General features: G+C 38.7%; 1 protein-coding gene across 3 annotated transcripts in view; it reads left to right on the top strand.

Annotated features, from left to right (window-relative positions):
* The window catches only part of RERE (arginine-glutamic acid dipeptide repeats), a 254,855-nt gene that overhangs the window by 68,641 nt on the left and 164,903 nt on the right, over positions 1-21,311 (top strand). For all 3 annotated transcript variants that reach the window (XM_074848543.1, XM_074848545.1, XM_074848544.1), the window contains exon 2: positions 8,055-8,525. In XM_074848543.1, the coding sequence (XP_074704644.1) occupies positions 8,201-8,525 (325 nt within the window). In that variant the 5' untranslated portion in view covers positions 8,055-8,200. The remainder of the gene's footprint in view (positions 1-8,054; positions 8,526-21,311) is intronic.

Raw genomic sequence — 21,311 nt, 5'->3', positions numbered from 1 at the left:
AAGCTCTTCCTGTATCTTTTTTTTTGCATTTCCTTCCTATGCTGGCTTCTCACTGAATTTGAGTTCAGTTGGAGGTGTGTTGTCATAGGTGTAGCTCTGGCTCTCCAGGTTGAGATGATGAATGGGTTGTGGGGGTGAAGAATATTCTGAGGGATATATGAAGTTCTGCATGAAGAATATAAGGAGTTCTGCGTGAACTCCTAAAATATCACTCTGAATATCTGCAACTCGCATTTTCAACAGCAAATGGAAGGGGGGGAAAGAATGTGGAGGAAGTTGGTAACAGATGTTCTTAGTCTTTTCTGAAATGTAAAGGTTAAACTTCTGTGTGCCTCCCCAGGGAGGTGGAGCCCATGCGGTGAATGAGCTTTATCATAGAAGGTGGGATCTTTTCAAGTGTAAACTGTACAGAAGTTAGTCTTGTGTTTGAGACGGGCATGTGCGTGTTCAAACTATAGTGCTAGTGCTGTGTTTTGATACTTGGAGCTTAGTGCTTCATTCTGTCTGTCTGCAGCTGAGATTTCCTTTTACTAATGATGTCTTATTAGGGTTATTTTTCACAAATGATCTCAAAGGTTTTCTTAATGCAGTTCTTCAAACTTCATGAGTATATGGAGGAATGTTTATAGGCTGTTTTCTTTATTTTTTTTTTTAAATTGAATCCCTTGCACTAAAACCAAGTTAAAATTCTTTCTTGACATCAAAATTAGAAGTCGTCTGTGGAAGGAACTCTAGCAGTTGCAGCACATACTTCCTCTAATCTGGCATTTGCTGAAAACAGTGCCTTTTTATCTTGCAATATGAGACTAAAAGCTTACGGAAGAATGGTCCTGTTGTGTGTGTTAAGACTGGTAGCACATGACCAAACAAGTCTTGTTAAAAGATTTATCTGTCTGGCTTAAGTAAAAGGAGCTCTTCTCCATATTATTAGTTACCCTGCGTGCTTAGATGCCTTTCTGCTTCTGTCTCATAGCATTTTTGTTGGACTGGCTTTCACATTATTTTAAAAATCTGACTCTTTAATACTAGTTAAGAGGTTTAAGTACTTAATGTGTGGAGAAGTGGTATGTATGTCTTTTGCTCTGATGATTTCCAGGTGTGTAGATCAAATAACTGTAGAGCTGTGTGGAATGGCTAACTGCAGCGTGACCATCTTAACTCAGTACCCAGATCTGACTATAACTTGTTTCTCGTGGGAGAAGTAGTATCCTGCTCTCCTGACTTGGATGGAAGGATGTCAAGGTTTTTGTGTCTGAACAAATGATGGCACTTTAATTTGAACTAGATTTAAAGTGCTGGGAAAAAACCTCAACCAGGTGAATGTGGGGTAATGATCAGTTGAAAATAATGATTATGAACTCCTGCACTTCAGTGTTCTAAATGAAGTTTAAAGGTTAAATCGTGCCTGCTTGATTTCTCATAAGATACTTTGGCAATAACTTTTTGTGGATTGTATTTGAAAATTTGCTATCAAATATTTTTCATTATGACATCTTTTGTTCTCTCTGTCTGTGGGAGTGGAACTGGGAAGGGCTTAGTGAGAGAGTCCAATTTAACACCTGGCTACTTTCGGGTTTGACTAGAGAAGGACTAGTAATAAATAAGATGTGTGTATAACCTGTGTCCTAAAAGGTGACTGGGACCTTTGTGCGTTACTTTCTGGGGCGATGCTGCTCTCCAGTTGCCTGTCAAATAGGTGAAAGATGCAAAAGACCATTGCAGGAATGCAGGGACTGTAACTGCAGCGCTTTGCTTTTCAACCTCATTTGCGCTGCAGTGTTCCTCTTGAACTTCTGTGGGCAGAGGAGTCATCCTCGAGACTTGTCTGAAGTTGCTACACTTGAAACTGTTCTGAATATTGTGCAATGTTAAACACCTTTTCTGTAAAAAATAGTGTTTGCAAGCACTTAATGCGCTTGGAGTAGCGTACCAAGTAGCAGAATGGTGTAGGGGCAATGTTCTGCCTCGGTGAAGCACCTGCTTTCAGATTTCTCTTTGCTAGGGACACTCACTGCTAACTTGCCTTCATCATGTCTGGCCCAGACTTCTAAATTAAGGTTCCTGTCTCCTACCAGAATCCTAGTTTCTTCTATTGCTTCATCTCTAGAGACCTGAACATTTTAACAGGAATAAAAATTGAGTGTGATTTGAAGCTGTAGGTATCTGCATTTTCTGCTAGAAAGCAGAGAACAGAAGATCTCAGCGAGTAGCTCTGCAAACACATTTTTGGGTTATGTTAGACGTCTAAACGCTTCAAGGTAATAAGGACCTTTAATGTCTGATGGCATGCTGGGTGGAGATAAAGTTATCCCATACTGGACATAACAGACTTACTTGGATAAATGGACATATCCTGAGACTCTAGTTAAAAACAAAACAAAACAAAATCTTAGAGTGCAATTGCAGCGAAGCTAACCCTTTTCCTCAGGTTTTTCAACTTGCACTGAACAAATAATGGATGGGGGCTATTCTTCCTCTCCTTTGTATACCAGTCTCAGACATTGTAAAGTGAATGTTCCCCTTTTAGCTTAAATGACTTCCTTCTGAGATTAATCTCTAGAAAATTCCCTGTGGAAGAAGCAGTAAACCAGTATCAAAGGCAGTTAATACTCTTCAACCTGTGGTGCTGTAACCTGAATTTCTTTTCTGTAGTGTGATGATGGAAGCAGCTGTTTTGGTGATTGTTTGGTATAGTGAGAATGAAGAGCTGTCCATGAGTAAAATTACTGGAAAGTCAAGCTACAGAGCTTGCCAGAAACCACTTAATATTTTCAATGTATTTGCTTCTACTGCCCTAATCCAGATTTAAACATCTGTGTGATGACTGTATTTGGCAATATACATGATGTATTATCCCAGTTTACTTTAGAGAATAAAAAAGAAGGCTCGCAATATTTTTGTAATTCTTGTGATGGTGTTAGTTTTATGGGTTCCGTATTCATGCATAACTATATATAGACTGATAACCCACAACAACATCTGTAACTGATGCATAATGTCGAGTCAGCAGATAGGTTCTCATAGTATTTACATTTTGGTCAAGAGTGATTATGCAACGGTATAGCTTTTGAATATGGAGTTGGTAGTATTTCCCTGTTCCAGTGTGGTTGGTGGGTGAAGTGAGAATGTGTGAGGTGAAATGAAATGCTTAAGTTCAGATGATGTAGTATTTCAGTTGTAAGATACTTTCTGCTGTTATGGTTGAAGAGATCCTTCCAAACATTGGGTGTATGATTCTATTTATAAATGGCTATTTGCTTTTGGTTTCTGGTGTTAGTAAATAAAAAGTGGGGAGGTAGCAAGGGGTAATGTTGTACTGCACTGTAGAGACAAAACTTACCTTGGAATATTTAAAGTATGTTTGGATCATTACTTAAACAATAAAGATCATTTATCAAGTACTTCTCTGTGGTAATAATGGCTTAATCTTAATTAGGTGGTTGATGATAAAACAATTTTTCTCTGGTCTTCTGGTAGTCCTGTACTACTGCTACATAGTTGAGGTCATGTAACAGTATCTTGCCTGCAATACAATCCTGCCATATTTTTGAAATTGAGTATTTTTTAATAGCAAAATAGTCTTGGAAATGCGATGTATTTGTGTAAGAAAGTTGAATAGTGCTTTCAATGAGATTTCATCACTTGCCTTTTAATGCTAGTCGAACTAAATAGAGACTCTGATTAGATGAAGAGGCTTCCTGTACTGTTCATAAATACATTGGCTATGAAAAATATGTTAGTATGGGTTCTTCTGAAACAGGAGCTAGGAGGAGGGTGGCAATTTTGCTGTATTTGTAGCTGGAAATTTTGTAGATCAACAGACGAACTGAGCAAATTGTGGTATACACAAATTCTTGCACAGCCCTTCAGTAAACTAAATCATTATGAGCATAGTGTTTATTTATTCAATGGTATTCCTCTTTGCAGAACTTTGTTGTGCCAAAAAAAAAAAAGGAAAAAAAAAAAAAAAAAACCCACCCGTAATTGAACTTGCAATAAAAACACTGAAGCGCTTTGAATTTAATCTGAGAGAGACAACAAGGACTTAAAGCTGCAGTTATGTGGAGGGTTCTGTTAAGTCCTGCAGTGTTTGTTCTTGGTTAATGGTGAGAAGTGGAATTCATCAGAGCTTCCTCTGCAGTGTGTGGCCCTTGATGCTTGGAGGCTTCTCTCCTTGTGCTTCATGGCAAGTTGTGTAGAGGGATTTTTCTCTCTGCTGGCAAGTTGTTTTTGCAACTTTAAAAACTGTTGATGAAGATAGAAAAATAGAGTAAGGGAAGTGCATTTGGTATGTTACTTTACTAAAGTGATTTACCTGCTGGCCCTGTGGAAGTCGCTGTGTATTTGAGGTGGTGCTGACCCTTGAACAGACTCCAGTAGTGTAAAATGGTTCACTTGAAATTTACTTTTAAAGTAAAGTTTGGCAAGGAGCAGCTTGTGCTGTAATTGGGGCTGCTTTTTCAGAGTTATTTGCTCAACTGTGGTTCCTTGAGACAGAGAATACAAGGAGGAGCTCAGAATGTTTCAGGATGCAGATAAAATTAATATTTAGAATTATCTGTCGGTTACTAATCAACTTCGGTTTATTTTTCCTTCAGAAAGGAATTTTAAATTCCGCTTTCCTTTATGTTTAGAGATGTGGGGTGATTGGCACCATCTTAGTTTTTCATCTTGAGAGTTGAAGGAAAAAGCCCTGTAGCTGGCCATGTTTCAAGCCTGCTTTTTCTGCTGTTTGCCACCCATGTCCCATAATGAACTATTGTTGTCCCTGGCAGATTGTTTCTTTTTTAACTTCAAAATTATTTTAAAAACAAGGACTTTCTGCGCTTTGCAGTCAAAGGAAGATGCTTGTACTGCAGTTGGCTGTGGCAGAAGAGAGGTGGGGTCTTTTATGGTGTTGAAAAGATGGTGATACTTAGGTCTTCCACTTGGAAGATACGCTTTCACCCTTGAGAAGGGAAAGAAATGCTGATGCAGCTTCTTTATGGATACTTGACTTAAGTCTCTTAGAATTACCACAAGTTTTTTCATCATAAAAATCAATGCTTTATGCTCAGGAGAGAGAGTTGAAGGAAATACATAGGTTGAGTACACATGGGACTGTTTTAGGAGTTCTTTCCTGACAGCAGGGTCTCTTTGCCTTTACAAGCTATGAGAAGGCTATTGTCTAAGAAGTGATGGTGGAACATAAAAAATAATTTGGTTATAGCTGCGTTGCATTTAGTCACCGTACATATGCTGAGTTCTGTTAGCACAGTTGGAAAACGAAATGAACAGAAAGTGTTTTTCCATCATGATTTTGTGCAGCTCAGACCTTGCATAACCATAACCAGTGGTACCTATGCTGGCGGTAAACCTAACTGGTAAATGTAAGATGTATATTTGCACATGAGCAGAGTTCCATGTTGTGGTGTCTCTTAATGATACTGGACTGTGCAAATGTTTCTTAGATGCTGCTGAAACATTCTTGTCCTCACTGAAAACAAGAAGAAAGAACTTGCTCCTTGTCTTTTTTCCTTCAAGTTCCCCCAAATTAACTTGTAAACAACATCCAAGTTCTAATGAACAGGAGAGGGTAGTGATATACTACAAGTAAGGTGAGAAGCAATGGAAAAAGCTGTGAAAATAACAACTTTCTGGTTTAGGCTTCAGTTTCTTGTATTTTTGTACCTAACTCAAAAATTGAGTCTTTGAGAACTGGGACTAGTATAAGAATTATAAGAATAATCAGAAGTGCTTGGATTTTTATCTATCCTTGGAGGTCATGGAATAAATTTTTTAGGTGTATCCTATATCCTTTAGTTGATGATCCCTAAAGAACACATAAAGATCTCTTGTACACAGGTTGAGATGCCACTACTTGTAATCTTTAGATTGCACTGGGAAAGTAATTAGTTTTCATTCAAAATGAATAGATTATTTACTCTCTAAAGTGAATTTTGTATCAATAACAATAGAAAAAGCTCTTGAGCTTGCTACTGGGGAATTTCCTAGTCTCTAGAAATTGAAGACACTTCTTATTGAGTCCCTGTAGACGGTTGCTATCACTATTATCTGCAACTTCTCTGGCAATTGACAGGTTCATTGTAGTCTTCTCTACTGGAGTTTCATTGGATTCCCCTTGTGTGTTATCAGAATGATGGCAGCTGCTATAAGGAGGAAAGAAAATAGAATAATTTCCTACCTGGATGATCGGTTCATTCAGGAAATGCCTGAGAGATTCAAGCCACAGCCTGAATTGTATCAGCAAAAGCAATTTGTTTCTCTTTGGCTATTTCCATTGCTGGAAGCAGTAGTCAACAGGGACAAGAATATTGTAGTCTGAGATTCATGTAAGAGTGAAGAAATTTAAAATACACAGGATCACTGACTTCTCAGCTGACTGCTTAAAAATCAAAATAGTCTTTTTCCTTCTCTAATGTGGTTTCATATGCTTAATGCATGAACATTCAGTCTTAGGTCCCTGACTTTCATGCTGTAGCATTCTACACAGTGGACTAAGTTCAACTTGCACCAGATAGTAGCTTCCTGAAAACGTAGGAATTGGAAGTGGGTAAATTCAGCTTTATCCTGAATTGGTGAAGTAGGTAACTTACCTAAAGGTGGCTTACCTTTGTCTGTTGGATGCATCCTTCTTGAAATATCCTTCTTTCCTGAATATTTACAAAAAACATATGATTCTTGTTCAGTAGTAGCTGTAACTGCTCAGACTGCTGCTATTGAGCAATATTAAAAGGCGCTTGCAAATACTTCAGTCTGTACAAATTGACTAGAGCCTTTCTAGAGAAGGTACCAAAAATCCTAATGTATGTGCTGTTGGCTGTCACTCAGAGATGTATCATGTGACTGTCAGTCCAGATCATTTCAATGTGACCTATAGAAAGGATGTTTTAAGCAAACTCTTGTTTTTGAGTCAAAAGAGTAAAGGATGTAACCGCACAGGGTCAGTATTCTCTACCTTTCATTTGACTGAGGTATGGTAATAGTGTCTCATGGGGAATTAATGCAGACCTCAGTTGCAGGGTACTGGAGGGCACTTAGCGGCGGGTGGTGCTTTGTGGTCTGGAAGGGTTAAACCACCACATTAGGCAACTGCTCTGTGTGCTTGGCTGTGGTTTGAGGGTCCTGGCCCATAGGTCCAAGCTTGTGAATACTCTTGTAACAGCAAGTCCCAATCTTTTAAAATCTAAACTTGCATTGAATAATAAAAAAACAAAGATGTGGTTGATGTTAACTGTATTGAATAAATGATCGGGGAAGTAAAAATATGGGATTATCTCTTCCCTGCCTATTCTCCAGCAGGAAACTGAATGTGTGAAGGTGAGGAGTTATCCATCTCCATGTGTTCTGTTACTGGTAAAGCAAGCGTGAAAGGTCATATTTTTGGTATATAGAAAAGCAGATTTTGTTAGTGCACTTTTAACTACTGTGGTTTGGTTTCAATTAATTCATTCCTGTAATCTGTGGATTACAGGTTAGCTCTATTTTTGGAAAAGCAGGGTAGGGGGAAGACTTCCTAACAGATTGCCCTGGAGGTGGCAGATGGCATTCTTTACTGTGTACCAGCTTTGTAGGGCATCCGTTGCTAGTGGTGTTTAGATGTAAAACAATATGGCTGTTTGTGAAACTTTTCATTTGCTTTGAGGAAAAAAAGTTGTAGACTCTCCTTTCTTGCACTTGTCCCTTTCTAAATGTGCTTTTTTCACTTGCATGCTTCCTATTCAGCTTCAGGTGTAAAACAATAGATGTTCTCAGTGAGCACTTACCATCCAACATATTTCTCTGGTGAAGAAAAGGTTTTTTTAAGGAGTTGTGAGATCTTTTTTGAAGCTGGACATAGCTTCAGACATTTTATAGACACTTCATAAGTTATAATTTCTGCGAACGCTTCAAAAGACCGCCTGGTATTTTACTGTCTTGTGTTTTCCATACTGAATTGCTTTAGGATGTGGGGTTTGTTTTCTTTGTTTTTAATCTTTATTTTCAGAAATTGAAAGAATTTTGAATATTAACATGGGCTTTTCCCCTCTTTCTCCCCCCCCCACCCCTTCAAGAACCTTTTTAAAACGCTGGGGTTGTTGGAGTGGTTGAATTTTTCCTGGCTTTGAGTGAGAAATTCAGAAGACTGAAGCCCAGGCTCACTGTCTACCTTTCACGGAGGCCCAGCCGTGAGAGGACAGAAGAAGGCACGTGGCGAATCATGACAGCAGACAAAGAAAAAGACAAAGACAAAGAGAAGGACAGGGATAGAGACCGGGATAAGGAGCGAGACAAGAGAGACAAGGTGAGGGAGAGTGAGAACTCGCGTCCTCGACGGAGCTGTACGTTGGAAGGAGGCGCCAAGAATTATGCGGAAAGTGACCATAGTGAAGATGAGGACAATGACAACAACAGTGCCACCACAGAGGAGTCCACAAAGAAAAGCAAAAAGAAACCACCCAAGAAGAAATCCCGATACGAGAGAACAGACAACGGTGAAATAACGTCCTTTATCACAGAGGATGATGTTGTATACAGGCCTGGAGGTAAGAAATTCTTATGTTATGTTTCCTTTGAAAATAAATGTGCACCAGAGCTACCAGTTAGTTGGCTGCAGCAGACAGCACAATGTGCTATCTGTTAATTTAAATTACAATTGTCCTAGGGGCAGGTTGCCACATTTCCATTGGAGACAAATACCGGATATGCATACAAAAGCTTTTAACTGTATCTTGTAATATCTGATTTGTTGAAATGAACTTAGCTCCTCTTTGAAAAAGAGCCACCCTTTTTTCTTTCTTCTACATTAATTATCTGTGTATTGTATGGAGTCTCTGTCCCTGGGAATTTCAAAACTAAATTGGATAAAGCACTGAGCACTCTGCTCCGACTTTGAAACGAGACCTCATCTGATCTAGAGGTTTGACTAGGTGGCATGTAGAGATATCTTCCAACCTTTCTGACAAGTTGTTCTGTGAATCTGCTTTGTAGAGCTCCTCTCCTGTCTTCTGTTTGTGAAATATAAATCAGGTGACTTAAGATCTCATATGTGTTAGGTCACTAATTTCACCCCCTTCATTAATAGCTAGCTAATGCCTGTGCACAGCAGCTTAGCTGCAGGTCAGAACAGACAGTGTCAGCAAAGTATCTGGGATGTTCTGGGGACAGAAGCAAAAGCTTGCAGGGAGCTCTGGATATCTTGGATGTGCCTCTTAATTACTGCTGAGTTCACATAAAGTTTTTAGGGTCTCATGTAAGGCTTCGAGATCTAAGCTTTGGCTGCTGCCAGCTAACTTTTTCCTCAAAATGAAATTGTACCTGAAAATCAGATGATTCAGCTAGCTGTATTCCTCATTTTTTGAGTAAGAACTTCTGTGTTCATCTACACAGCATTTTAAAAGTGCTGATGGCAGTTGTTTGTTCCACCACAAGGAATAGTTAATGTTTGGCTTTAGTGTTCAAAACACTGGCTTAAGGGCTCTGGTAGTTTTATTTTACTTCTCTGTTAAGTGATCAGTATGCTGTAGTAACACTGCTGGAACAAAATAGAGATGGATTAAAACTAGAAACCATGGGAAGTAGTGAGGTAAAATCTTGTCCAATTTTTGCATGAGGTGCTGGATATCTCAAGTACTAAAATCTCATTGTGTGAGTACAGATGTAAATGTTTTAAATGCTCTATTCAGTTGTAGTTGCTGTAAATGCTCTGAACTGCTACTTGTATGTGTGAGCATTATCAGCTGCAGATACAGACGGGCTGAAATTCTGCTGGTTTTGGAGGTGTTGCGTTGCATACTTGTTATTCCCTGTGAAAGTTGTGGAGTCTGTTTTCACTTAGATCTACCAACGTTTGCCAGAATAGCTTGTCTGTTGAAATGCTTCAAATATAATTGTAAACCATTCAGAAGATCTCCTTTTCTCTTGGTCAGGGCTTTAGCTGAGTAATATTTGTTGCTTGAGCAGTAGCAATAGGGAGCCCGTAAAAGTGTCAGCTTTGGTGGCAATCTTATTTTCAGTGTCAGAGGATGAAAAAACAATTTAGAATCTGTTAAGAACAGCTGTTGTGTGGGCCCCATAGTACAATGGGATACACTGGCTTTATTGCAAAGACTTTGCTTGATATGAAGATGGAAAATAAGTTTGTGATCTCCATTTTATCCTGTAGAAGGATGGAGAAGTATTAGCGCTCTTCATCCAGGAGGTGCAGTGCTTGGAGTACCTCTGATGCAGCGCTACTTGAATAGAGGCACATTTGCAGAACAGCAGGAATCGGTACTGTCGTTATACAGAGTTTGTGCCTTTGCCAGATAATAAAGGAGGGGGGAGAGCCTGTAAATGCTGGTAGTGTGGGGAGAGCTTAGATAGTTTATGGTGTATTTTTCATGAGGGTATCTGCTCAGAATAGCAATCTTCTCGAGGTACAGACTGGCAAGAGCTTCGGTTATGGCTTGTACCTTCTCACTTGCCAGCAATTACACACTGGGGGAGATTCTACTTATGGACTGAAATGGAAGGTAAAGCTTCAGTCACAGCACAGGCGTGGAGATGTGTCAGGCACCAAATGCTCTGTAAATGCTGGCCAGGTACCCTGCAGGCCTTACGGGACTTGAGGGAGCACACATGGTTGATAGTGTGGGACAACAATCTTCTCTAACAGGCTGAGTACTTCATCCCATGTATTTTGGTGGTGGTGGTTGCAGAACTGGTAAGGGAGCTGGCTGCTTGGGGAGCAGTTCCTTCTTATATGAGTGTGTTTGGCCGGGTTTGGAAGAGGTTGCGTGATCTGGTAAAGGATTTGAAAGCTGGTCTGCCCAGTCTCAACTAAGACTAGCGCTGGCCACAGGCAGCTTGCTTCATGTTCTCTGTGCCCATCTTCCTGCACTGTTTGAAGAAAAGGGGCTGCAAGGATGTGGTTGCAGCTGCTCTGGAGGAGGTTATCTAGTGAAAGAACAAGGAAAGCCGTAGTACTTGTGATAATTGAGAGATTTTATACCTGTTCTGTAATTTTAAAATCTGCTTATTAAACTGTACGTTCTATTAGTAGTAATTAGCATGAGATATACCCTAGCATTGCAACTTTTCTGTTCAGTTTGCTCTCTGCCTGGCATCTGGCCCTTATCTTGAAAACTGCAGAGCAATGAGAACACGCATTACTGGCTAGCTCAATGTGGGAGGGAACTGAGCCTAGCTGAAACCTGAATTGACTATACTGATTTTAAAATTTTATTTAAAACATAATTTCCTAACAGGAGTGGCATCCTGAATACACATTCCATTGCGTAATACATTCTAAAGCAATTTTAGCATCGATTGCAGAAGAAAATCTTAGCTTCTTTTGTACGGCTAGGTTACATATAGGGAGATGTATTTGTAGCTAAGGGTACAAATTACATAAAATTTGAGAGGGATTAAGAGAGTTTAATGAGACTTGCACAGCAAGGATTAGAAAGATGAAAATTAAAGGTGTGTGCAGAATGGATAGCTGTCTTCAGCTTACATCTTCAAGGCTTTGAGGAAATCCTTTCCATTTGATTCTTTCTCTTAAATACTCTTATCTGATACAGATGAATGTTAAAGGTCTGCATTTTCTTGCTATGAAGTCCTTGGTTAAAATCTCATTCTATGTTTACCCCAATGCTGTATTGTACTTAATCCAACACTTAATGTTACTTTTTATTGTGCTGAGCTCAGCAGCTATATTTGAGTAATAGCAAATAAACTGTAAATAAATAGACAATCAAGATCATTGGAATTTTTCAAATGAAAGGTTACACTATATTGTTACTATATAAATACTGTTCTTATTAATTTGCATAGATATAATGAATGTATGCATAGCTTTAAACCATGTATTAAAATTTATTGAGTAGAGCTTAGACAACACTGTGCAATTAATCTTCTCTGCTTTGCTGGAAATCACACAGGCCTGTCCGAAAAGCTTGTTGGCCCACTTCCCCATCTGTCCTCTCAGTTTCCACTGCCTCCCTCCCATTTCCTCCCAAATGGACTATGTGGGGTTTTTTTTCTCATTTTTTCCCCTCTCAGTTCTTACCTTGCTTTTGTCAAAATGACTGTTAATGGTAAAGAATTAATTTTTATTGTACAATGGGTATTCAGATTTGCTTATACAGGCTTATGGCATAAGGTAATTATAGTGTAAGATAGTTGCATCCAGACAGATTTCTTTTTTTCATCCTTTTAGATTCAGTTAGGTTATTTAATGCTGAATTTCCTTCCGTTTCTAGTGCAGATTGATTCCCTTCTATTCTAGTGGCTTTTGCCAACGCACAGCACAGTTTGACAGGGTTGATTTCCCATACAGTTTGTATGCACATGCAATATGGTTAACACATGGCTCCTAATTGGGTGTACTCTAAAACTGGTGGTCTTGTTTTGTAGTACGTTTTTTGCAGTTCTACGTTTTTGATAGTCAGACTGTAAGCGAATTTGAATACTTTGATACTCTGCTGTGCAAACCAGACTTTATAACTACATCTGTTGTTTGGGTTAGACAATTGATCTCTGTGTACGATTTTCTGTATAGAAGAACGTATTGAAGTGCTGTCAGTCAAACGGCTGTCAACGTATTGTACTGGACTTGAGCGGCGAAGGTGCTTTTGGAACAGCTCTCCAGGCTTTTCCAAGGGCCGTGCTACTCCAGACACTGTTGAGAAATACAACAGCTTTTGTACAGGCCCTGCTTTTGATACTTGGTTAAGAGAATGTCTTGCCTAGCTGAAAGAGGGAGCTATGTGATGGGAAACAAATAGCGCTGTCTGTAACTTTAATTTTGTGGCCAATGTAAAAAAAGGTAGTGATGATGCTGTTCCAGAGAGCCTTTTCCACCCCCCTGTTCTGGAGGGCAACAACATGCTTAAAGTCTTACAAGGACCTGATGTATGGAGGTATTTTTCTTGCATATCTTCAGCTTGGCCTTGAACCTGGAGGTTTTCTTTTCACTATCCTGATAAATCGCTCTTATGGAGTAAACGGGTTAAAATTCCAGACGTACCTGCATCAAAAGAATAGCTGGTTATGTGGATACTTTTATTGCCCTGTTCCTTTTTGTTCTCTGAACTTTTGCATACCTTTCTTGCTGGAGGAAGCTGTATGGTCCTTGTCCCCTTTTACCCTCAGTCTGTTCAACACATCAAGAAGGGGTATTACTATATTAAAGCCACAGAACTTAGTGCTGAGGATATTGTTGCTACTGAGCAGACTGCTGTAATGTCATCACGATGGCACCTTGAATGCTGGACTGGAAAAACTTTGGATGAAGGTCTAACTTGTTTGGAGCCTCAGGAAAATAGATGACTTCATATGTCACCTGGAGATGAGGACAATATTGTTTGTTCTGCCTACGTAGAAACATTTAAAAGGATCTGCAGGAATTAAAAGGATTTATGAGGATCTGTTTCTACAGTGACATCAGTAGCTATATAAACAGCACATCAGCAAGAGGAATCAACATGAGGTAACACAAGGTGAAATGCTTCTGCAGGGAGAGTAGTGCATTATAGGACTATTGTTTTCTAGCAAATTGCTTTGGAACAGCTTACATGAGAGCCTCTGTGTTCTGGGTGTTCTAAGATCTGTGTGAAGCTGGAAGAAGTGCAGAGTTTTAGATACGGAAAGTGCGGTTTGATACGGTGCAGGGAAGGAGGCAGAGTTAGCCTTGTGGATCCTGGAACATCTGGCCTAGTATACAAAAAAATAGGAATGTGTCTCTTTGCCACTTTGAGATGTTTTAGGCAATCACTGTTTGGGACAGCTGTTGGACTTTTTGGTTTAGTTATTTTTTTTTAAAAAAAGTACTGGAATCACTGTCACTACAGTGAAGGTGAGATATTGCTGCTGTAAAATATAGCTTGAGTTGAGTACTAACTTTTCTGGATTTATAGGTTGATGTCACTTTAAAGTTTTGTTAGATTTCTGTCCCTAAGTGCTGTTTAGGAGGCACCATAGCCCCATAAGCTATTATCTGGACAGGCATCAGAGAAGGAAAGAGAGACTGAATTTGCAGGTCGGATGCACTGTTGTGAAATACTGCTGCTCAGTTGTCACCAAATGTATCAAAGTGAGATCTTACTACTTTTCACTTTGATACATTCTGTGATTATAGAGTACGTGGCCATTTTTCAAAGGGAGCGCTTCATACGCTATGAAATAGTTTGCAGTCTTCTGTGGCTCAGATTTGAAGCCTGCAGGTGTTGGGTTATTGCACTATCACAATGAGAAAATAACAAAAGATGGTGGCTCATCTTTCGTGTGAATCTGCAGGCCTGAATCAGAGTGTCCTCTGGAGGGTGGCCAACGGAGTTCCAATCACAGTGAAACCAGAATTCTATTTACCCAAGATCCGGTTGGACTGAGATTTCTTCTAGCTTTCTTAAAACCCACTGTCAGTTTGGTTAGCAAGTATTAGACGTCTAAATTTCTAAGCTTTAGTTTTTGCTGGCATAATTAATTGTTAAATGCTCTCTTTATTATAACTGTGCCAAGATGTTTTGCGTTGCTGTAACTGAGGGAGTTGCTGAAATGGTTGTTTTAATCTAGAAATCTCCATCAGATTTATGAAAAAAAATAAATAAAAATTAAACCTAAGCACTTCCTCCCTCTATTTCCTTTGTTAATAAGTGGTATACCGGTGTTTGGGGTCACTGTTGGTGAAATTGAAATGCAGGAATTCAGCTTGTGCCCTGACAGATTGGTTTGTATTTGACATTGATGCTTGTTTGTCATTCTTCTGGATGCTGCCTTCCAGTTATTCTGACAGCTTTACCAGCTGAGAATGGTGGCCATGCCAGAATGAAATATAAAAATTCATATAATCTGAACATGAAATTTTTTCTATAAACCTTGAAGTTTTGGCAAGTGTTTTTTAGGCTGCTAAAAAGTCAAGGGGGGGGAAAAAGTTAATTCTTTTCTTGGAAGTTTTAAAATTGGAACTTTATGCTTGGGCAGAAGGAAGAAATGCAATGAATTTATTTTTTTCAGGTGTACATTTTAATTTCAGGAGGTCTTTGGCCAGACTGTTTTTTGTCCATGTTGTGTGGATTGACCACGTTTGTCATGGAGATGTGTATTTTTGCATGTGTGGTCTTCTCTTCCCTCCAAAGCTTCATAGTTGAGATGAGCATGTATTCGAACACAATGACTCTGTATTTCCCTCTTCATTTGAAAGTCTGTTAGTGTCCTGATACTAGGTCGTTGAAATAATCAGATATTCCTTGACAGACTTTGAGCTGCTGTAAATAGGAATAACCTCAGGAGCTGTGCTGCTTAATGTGTTTATGAGAGTTCCCTTAGTTTTCACGCTTACACCACTGTGTTTTCAACCTTTCTGCATATGTGAATAGTGGTGAGGAAAACTTGTAACAATCTTTTTTTAGAAGAAGATACTATCTTTAAGACTTTTGTTTCAGTGGAAACAAAAATATGTTCTTTACCCACTCCTCCTTTAGTGATTAAAAGAAGGAAAAAAAAATAAGAGGCTTGGATGAGTGAGTGAGTTTTCAAACATGTCAGGAGGGTTAACAAAATGCATAAAAGCATTTAAAAAGGCATAAAAGCATCACAGAAGGATTTTTTGAAGTTGATTGAGGTCTGTAGAGAACTGTTTCCACATGCAGCTGAAACTTGTGTTATTATTGCTCTGTGCTATTGGATTGTAACAGTGGTTGTAATTAGTTTTTATTCTCGGCATTTGCGAGTTTATGAAAAGTGTGGTTTTTAAAGATCAGGCGAGTAGGTGAGTAATATTGTGTAGAAAATAATTAAGGCTATATGACAACATACATTGACTGCTTAACTGCACATAACTAATTTTCTGTATATGTGCTGTTAGCATAAGCAGTAAACATAAGCCAAACTGGAAAAAAAAAAAAGAGATGATGCATTTACTGAGTTCATATTTACTCTTAAATATGGCAGGCACTGCTCTGTGCATGGACAGCTGTTGGTGCTTGACAGATGGAGTCTTAAGTGCAGATCAAGGTTGATCTAGCAAATGGATTCCTCTGGCTTTGTTTGGCTTTTGTGTATAAATCCTGCAGAGCAGCAAGGAGGGGGGCTGGAGGGCTGGGACTGGGGACGTGGCGTAGCCAGTGTTGGTGTAACAGGTAGTTTTTCATATTGTCTTTGTTATTACATGAAATCATGATAGTGTTTTCATAACAGATGGATTGTGCAAGTGGAGAATTTTAGATAAGGCTTTCTCTATAAGGCTATTGTTAATACTTTATCTGTGAGTCATCCCTCTGTGTTCCATCATAACAAAACGTGGGTCACTAACAAAAGGAGATGTGCTCCCATTGACTGCTATAACGAGGTATCACTAACAGTAACATGGATTATGTGAAGTCTGTAAACATATGCTGTGTACTAAATAAACTTTGTAACATATTCCCTGAGAAACTTGTAATGCAAACCAAAAATACCTTGTACAGCTGTGGTGTTTTGGGATGAATGTGAAACTTTACATGAATGCCTTATTGACATAATTTTTTGTGTGTGTGTGACTACAACAGCTATAGCTGAAAATTTGTGCTTTAACTACCGTAGGTAACTGTGGAACACATGTAGGAGCAGTTTTGCAGACTGCATTAGGGAATTATTTTTGCAGAGGATGAATGTAGAAAGATTGTAACCTAAGCAAAAAGTAATACTTTGAAGAATGCAGCATGCCTTTATGAAATGAGGCGAATGGAAATTTTAAAATAAAAACTGTGGAAAAATTGGACTAAGGGGAAAGAATTCCTTGAGATAGCGGTTTTCAAGAAGTGAGAGTGAAGTTTGTGGCCACAGTAATTGTTCATGGTCTGTCCTCAATTTATTTCAATTGAAATAACCTGAACTTTTAGCGTATGAATTTACCAGCCCTTTTTCTTTTACTCTTACTCTGTGGAAGTTGCCACATCTTTCATTGACAATTAGGTAAAGGAGAGTTTGGTCAATTATAATGACAACACCTGGGTACGCAGTAAACTAAATTCTCATTTTAGCTTCTCTACTGGGAACGATGCTCCTGTTTCCCACGTAACACAGCAGTGTATGCCAGAAGATTGCTTTAACTTCTATCTGGAGGTTTTTCTGATAAATTGGGGGAGGAAGGGAATGAAATCTAATCTGTCAGAACTTTGATCCTGGGATTAACCTTTACTGCTTCATTTTGGAATACAGGTTTTGTGAAAATAACTTGTAGAAGTATTCATGGGGGGATGGAGGAGAAAGTTCATAGGTGAGGGAGATATTTCTCTACACGTTTGACACTCAGTGCTGTGTGTAAGCAGGCTAAGCAAAGAGAGTGTGTTAAAGTGAGACTGCTTTTTTTCTTTTATTGTTTCCAAGTGGAATAGAAAATGAAAGAGGTTAAATACAACTTGAGAACTGATGACCATATATTCTCCTTTAAAAGTTATCTCCATTTTTGTGTTGCTGGTTGATGGGCCACACCAGTAAAGTATTTATGTCTGTAACTGCATGTCATCTAACTGATCATTGAATTTTTTTTTTTATAATATCGTAAATTTTTGGCAACTTACTTGGTTTTCCTTTTGTCCTAAAGAGAGTTTTGTATAAACTGTATCTGGTAGCAGAGCATGTGTTGCTCTAAAGAAGCAGCTCAAGTAAATGGAACTATAAATGGAAATATTTTTACTTTGTTTCAGCATTGGTGGAAAGAATGGATCTATGTAGTTGTCTTCCTTCCTCAAAGTCCAAAATGTGTTATGGATGCTTTTACGAAAAGCTGTAGAGATATTTAAAGCAAGAAAGGGTCAGAAACCCTGCTGTAAAAAGAGTGGCTAGATGTACAGGAAAACTGATATAGATTTAAGACTTTTTCTTTCCTAAACAAACCATACAAATGAAATATACCTAAATGTAGACATATATTTATTTTACTTTGGCTTGAAAATTTATGCTGGTATCTTTTCTGTGGTGATTGTATTCATCTTGTCTTAATAGCGAGGAAAGCATCTTTTTCTTCCTTAAATGGGCATTTCTTATTTAAGCAGCTGACTAGCATACTAGCATGGTCATTATGCTTTAAAATGAAGAAAGTAACATACCAGTGTTGAAACAAAGTAAATACACTTCTGCTGTAAGGTCAACTTAACAGCTGCTGTACTGATTTGTCCTGTATAAAAGGCATCTCAGAGCTATTTACAAATTTAAACAATATGAAAATATTTTTTGTTTTGGAAAATACATACAGATTTTTCTAAAAAAATACAGGTGTTTTATTTCAGTGCTGCTAGGTACCTGCAGGTAGGTGAATATCAGGTTAGCAGACACCAGGGCGAATATCACATATGCTGACTTGAGGGGGTGTCTGTATTTGCATCACAGCTGGCTTTAGGGCAAGAGACTGCAATATTTGAAATACAGTATTCTGTGAAAATCATCCTCACTCAAGTGACACAGTTTTCCCCTTCTGAACATGTGTTTCTGTTCAGGGCTGCACCAGTAACAAAATGGATTACTCTCTATCCATTTGTCTAGTTGGGAAGATGAAGTGATGGGCAAATTACTACGGAAATAGTAATGGCTGTAATTTTTTTCTAGTTGAGGGCTACACAAATAAAGCCCATCCATATTTTGATGAGGTATTGTAGTGTGTTACACTTTAATTATCAAAAGCGTAGCTAAGGGAGAGAAATTAAGCAACCATTTGGTGTTTGTAGTGGGCTTGGGAATAAAAGAGTCTTCTCTTCCAAGTCCTCTTGGTGTGCTTGTTTTGCCTGCTAGAGCACGGAGTTACAATTATGCACGGTCCAATAGAAGAAGTTCTTAAACTCAAAGCCATCTAAAGATGCCAGTTTTCACATGAAGTACAGCTTCGTGGGCCAGCTGTATACTGTTGATTTCTTCTAATGTCACCACTGACTCATTACCAAAACTTGGGAAACACAAGTGAATGGAAAGTGCGTGACAAGAAGGATTCTGTATCTCAAGACATACGGGATCTCTTCAGATTTTTGTGTGTATTGGCCAGTCGTGGGCACTGTTTGAAGACTTTGTTGAGATTGTTCAGTTGATTTCATGTGGACTGTGACAACTTCTGTTGGTTTTTTAAGGCTCATTACTAATGCTTGCGTTTAAAGGCTCAGAAATTATCTGTAGTCATTGTTCAAGTGTGGTGTAATTTGCATATTGAGGATTTTTTAACAGGAAAAAAAGGATATCTAAAAAAGTGAGATTATGTAGCAATGTGGTACATTTGTGGTGCTGCTCACCTTTTGTTCTTCCACAGTACCTGAGAAATGAGTGTCCTTGAAGAGCTACTGAAATGCGTCCCGTTCAGGTTTGAGAGACAAGTGGCTATGTAGAATTTTGTAAAATAGCAGTGTTGGGAGCAAATGGAGCACCTCCAGCAAAAGTTTGCTGTGACCTTAAAAGATCAGAAAAGACTTTTAAATGGCATGCATGCAGTAAAGCTTATCTGCTGCTAATGAAGGAGCTCTTAAACTAACTGGTTATTTAATTAATTCTTTTCAGTGGCCAGAACTCTTATTCCCACCCCTCCTCCTTTTTCGTGGGCTTAATTGAAAAACAATTCTAAGATAGGAGGATACCCTAGCATGGGTTAGGGGCTGGGCATCTGTGATGTCCTTGTTTTTTGGTAACGCTGTTTCTGTAAGAAAATGTTTGCTTTGTATCAGAATTGTTAACAAAATGTGTCTGAATGCATCTTGCAAGAACTGTGTAGTGCTGTGGACATGCATGAAAAGTGCAGGGAAATAATTGGTGTGGGAAATCATGTAGCTGGGTGCCTGAACTGTAGAACAGTTGCTTTTATAAAATTGGGAACTGCAGACTACAATTAGCTGTCATTAATTTTGTTGAATAGAAATATGTTCCATTTATTGTACAATCAGGAGCCAGGCTTGAATGAGTTTAAATAGATGAAATCTAAATTATGCTGACAGTCCATTAAACAGCAGCAAAACCCCTTAAAGAAAATGGATTCACTATGATACCAGTTTATAATAAAATCATTTGCCAAATAAGAACTATAGTCCAGGCATTGGGAATACTCCTGTGAGTTTCAAATGAACACAGTAAATTGGTTGAACCATTTATTGCAGAACAGGGCTCTAGCACATTGTTTTCTGACAAGGAGCCAGCAGTGTTGCTTGAAATCTGCTCAGCAGGAAGTGACACTAAAAGATCAGACCAGCAATTTGTTTGTTGTCAGCCATATGGGGGGAAGAGAGGCAACTGTATAGCTCCCTACCTGTCAGTGGTAATATTTTTCTAGTTAAAACTATGTGTTTATCATTTCCAATGTATTCCTCTGTGTTTCTACGTTTGTTACTAAACCCTCACGCCAAACATATTGCTGTAGTTAGAGGTCTGGTTCCATTATTGACCTTTGTTTTCAAAGGTTTGGTAATTTTCCTGTATTTGGAATACAGGCAAATTCAGATTTCAATGTTTTAGAATTCACTGAATGCGGCAAATATTTTTCTGATCCTTTGGAAGGTACCACTTGGTTATTAATGCTCTGTAACTGCTAATATCGGGCTCCTAATTGTATTTAATTGTTCTTGGTGGGTGGTGGTGAAAGATTGTGGCATTTAACTTTAAGTATGTGAGACATTGAAATGCAGAGCCCTGCTGCTTAGGGTTCCCACTAATTTTGGCTTGGGCAGAGGTATTTCTGGAGAACAGTTCAGAATTCTCTGATCATGCTTCTTCACTGGTTGGCAGAGGGTACTAGGACAGCTAAGCCTTTTAATTTTAGACAGCAGAATGGAGGAATGTAAATATCCTTTAATTATTTGCCTATCCCACAACTTGTATTCAGGATATATACAAATATATATATATATATACACACACACCCCCCTATAGTGCCTCCCTCCTTCCCTCTCAAGTCCTTATATATATGACTTTGTAAAGTCTCTAAATAAAATTGTTTCCCAAAGAACTGGGGTCTATCTCAATAAACAGTTAGATTTATTAAAAAAAAAAAAAAAAAATCCAGGATGGTTCTGGTGAAACAAACATGTTTTGCAGGACTTCCCTGGACACTGTTTCTTTTACAGTTTCTCAGATCCATTTTCGACTGTGGTGCAATCGAATCTGTAGACTTAAGGAGAGTGGTGGCATGAGTGCTAGCTCTATATTAAGTTAAGGTGGTGGACGTGTAACAGGAGTGTACGTGTATGCTGCAGGGATAAGTGTATCTGAAGTATGTCTTTCAGCACACTGAATGGTTGAATATAGAGTATGTTTATTATACAGCAATAAATATATACAATTACATGAGCCTGATGATTCATCAGGTTGGTTGTGACAGTGTAAGAGGTGATGTGTGAACTATT

The sequence above is a fragment of the Strix aluco genome, chromosome 22, assembly GCF_031877795.1.
Source record: "Strix aluco isolate bStrAlu1 chromosome 22, bStrAlu1.hap1, whole genome shotgun sequence".
Classification (NCBI taxonomy): Eukaryota; Metazoa; Chordata; class Aves; order Strigiformes; family Strigidae; genus Strix; species Strix aluco.
Note: the sequence above shows the minus strand (reverse complement) of the source record. Positions and strands in the feature narration are given on the sequence as shown.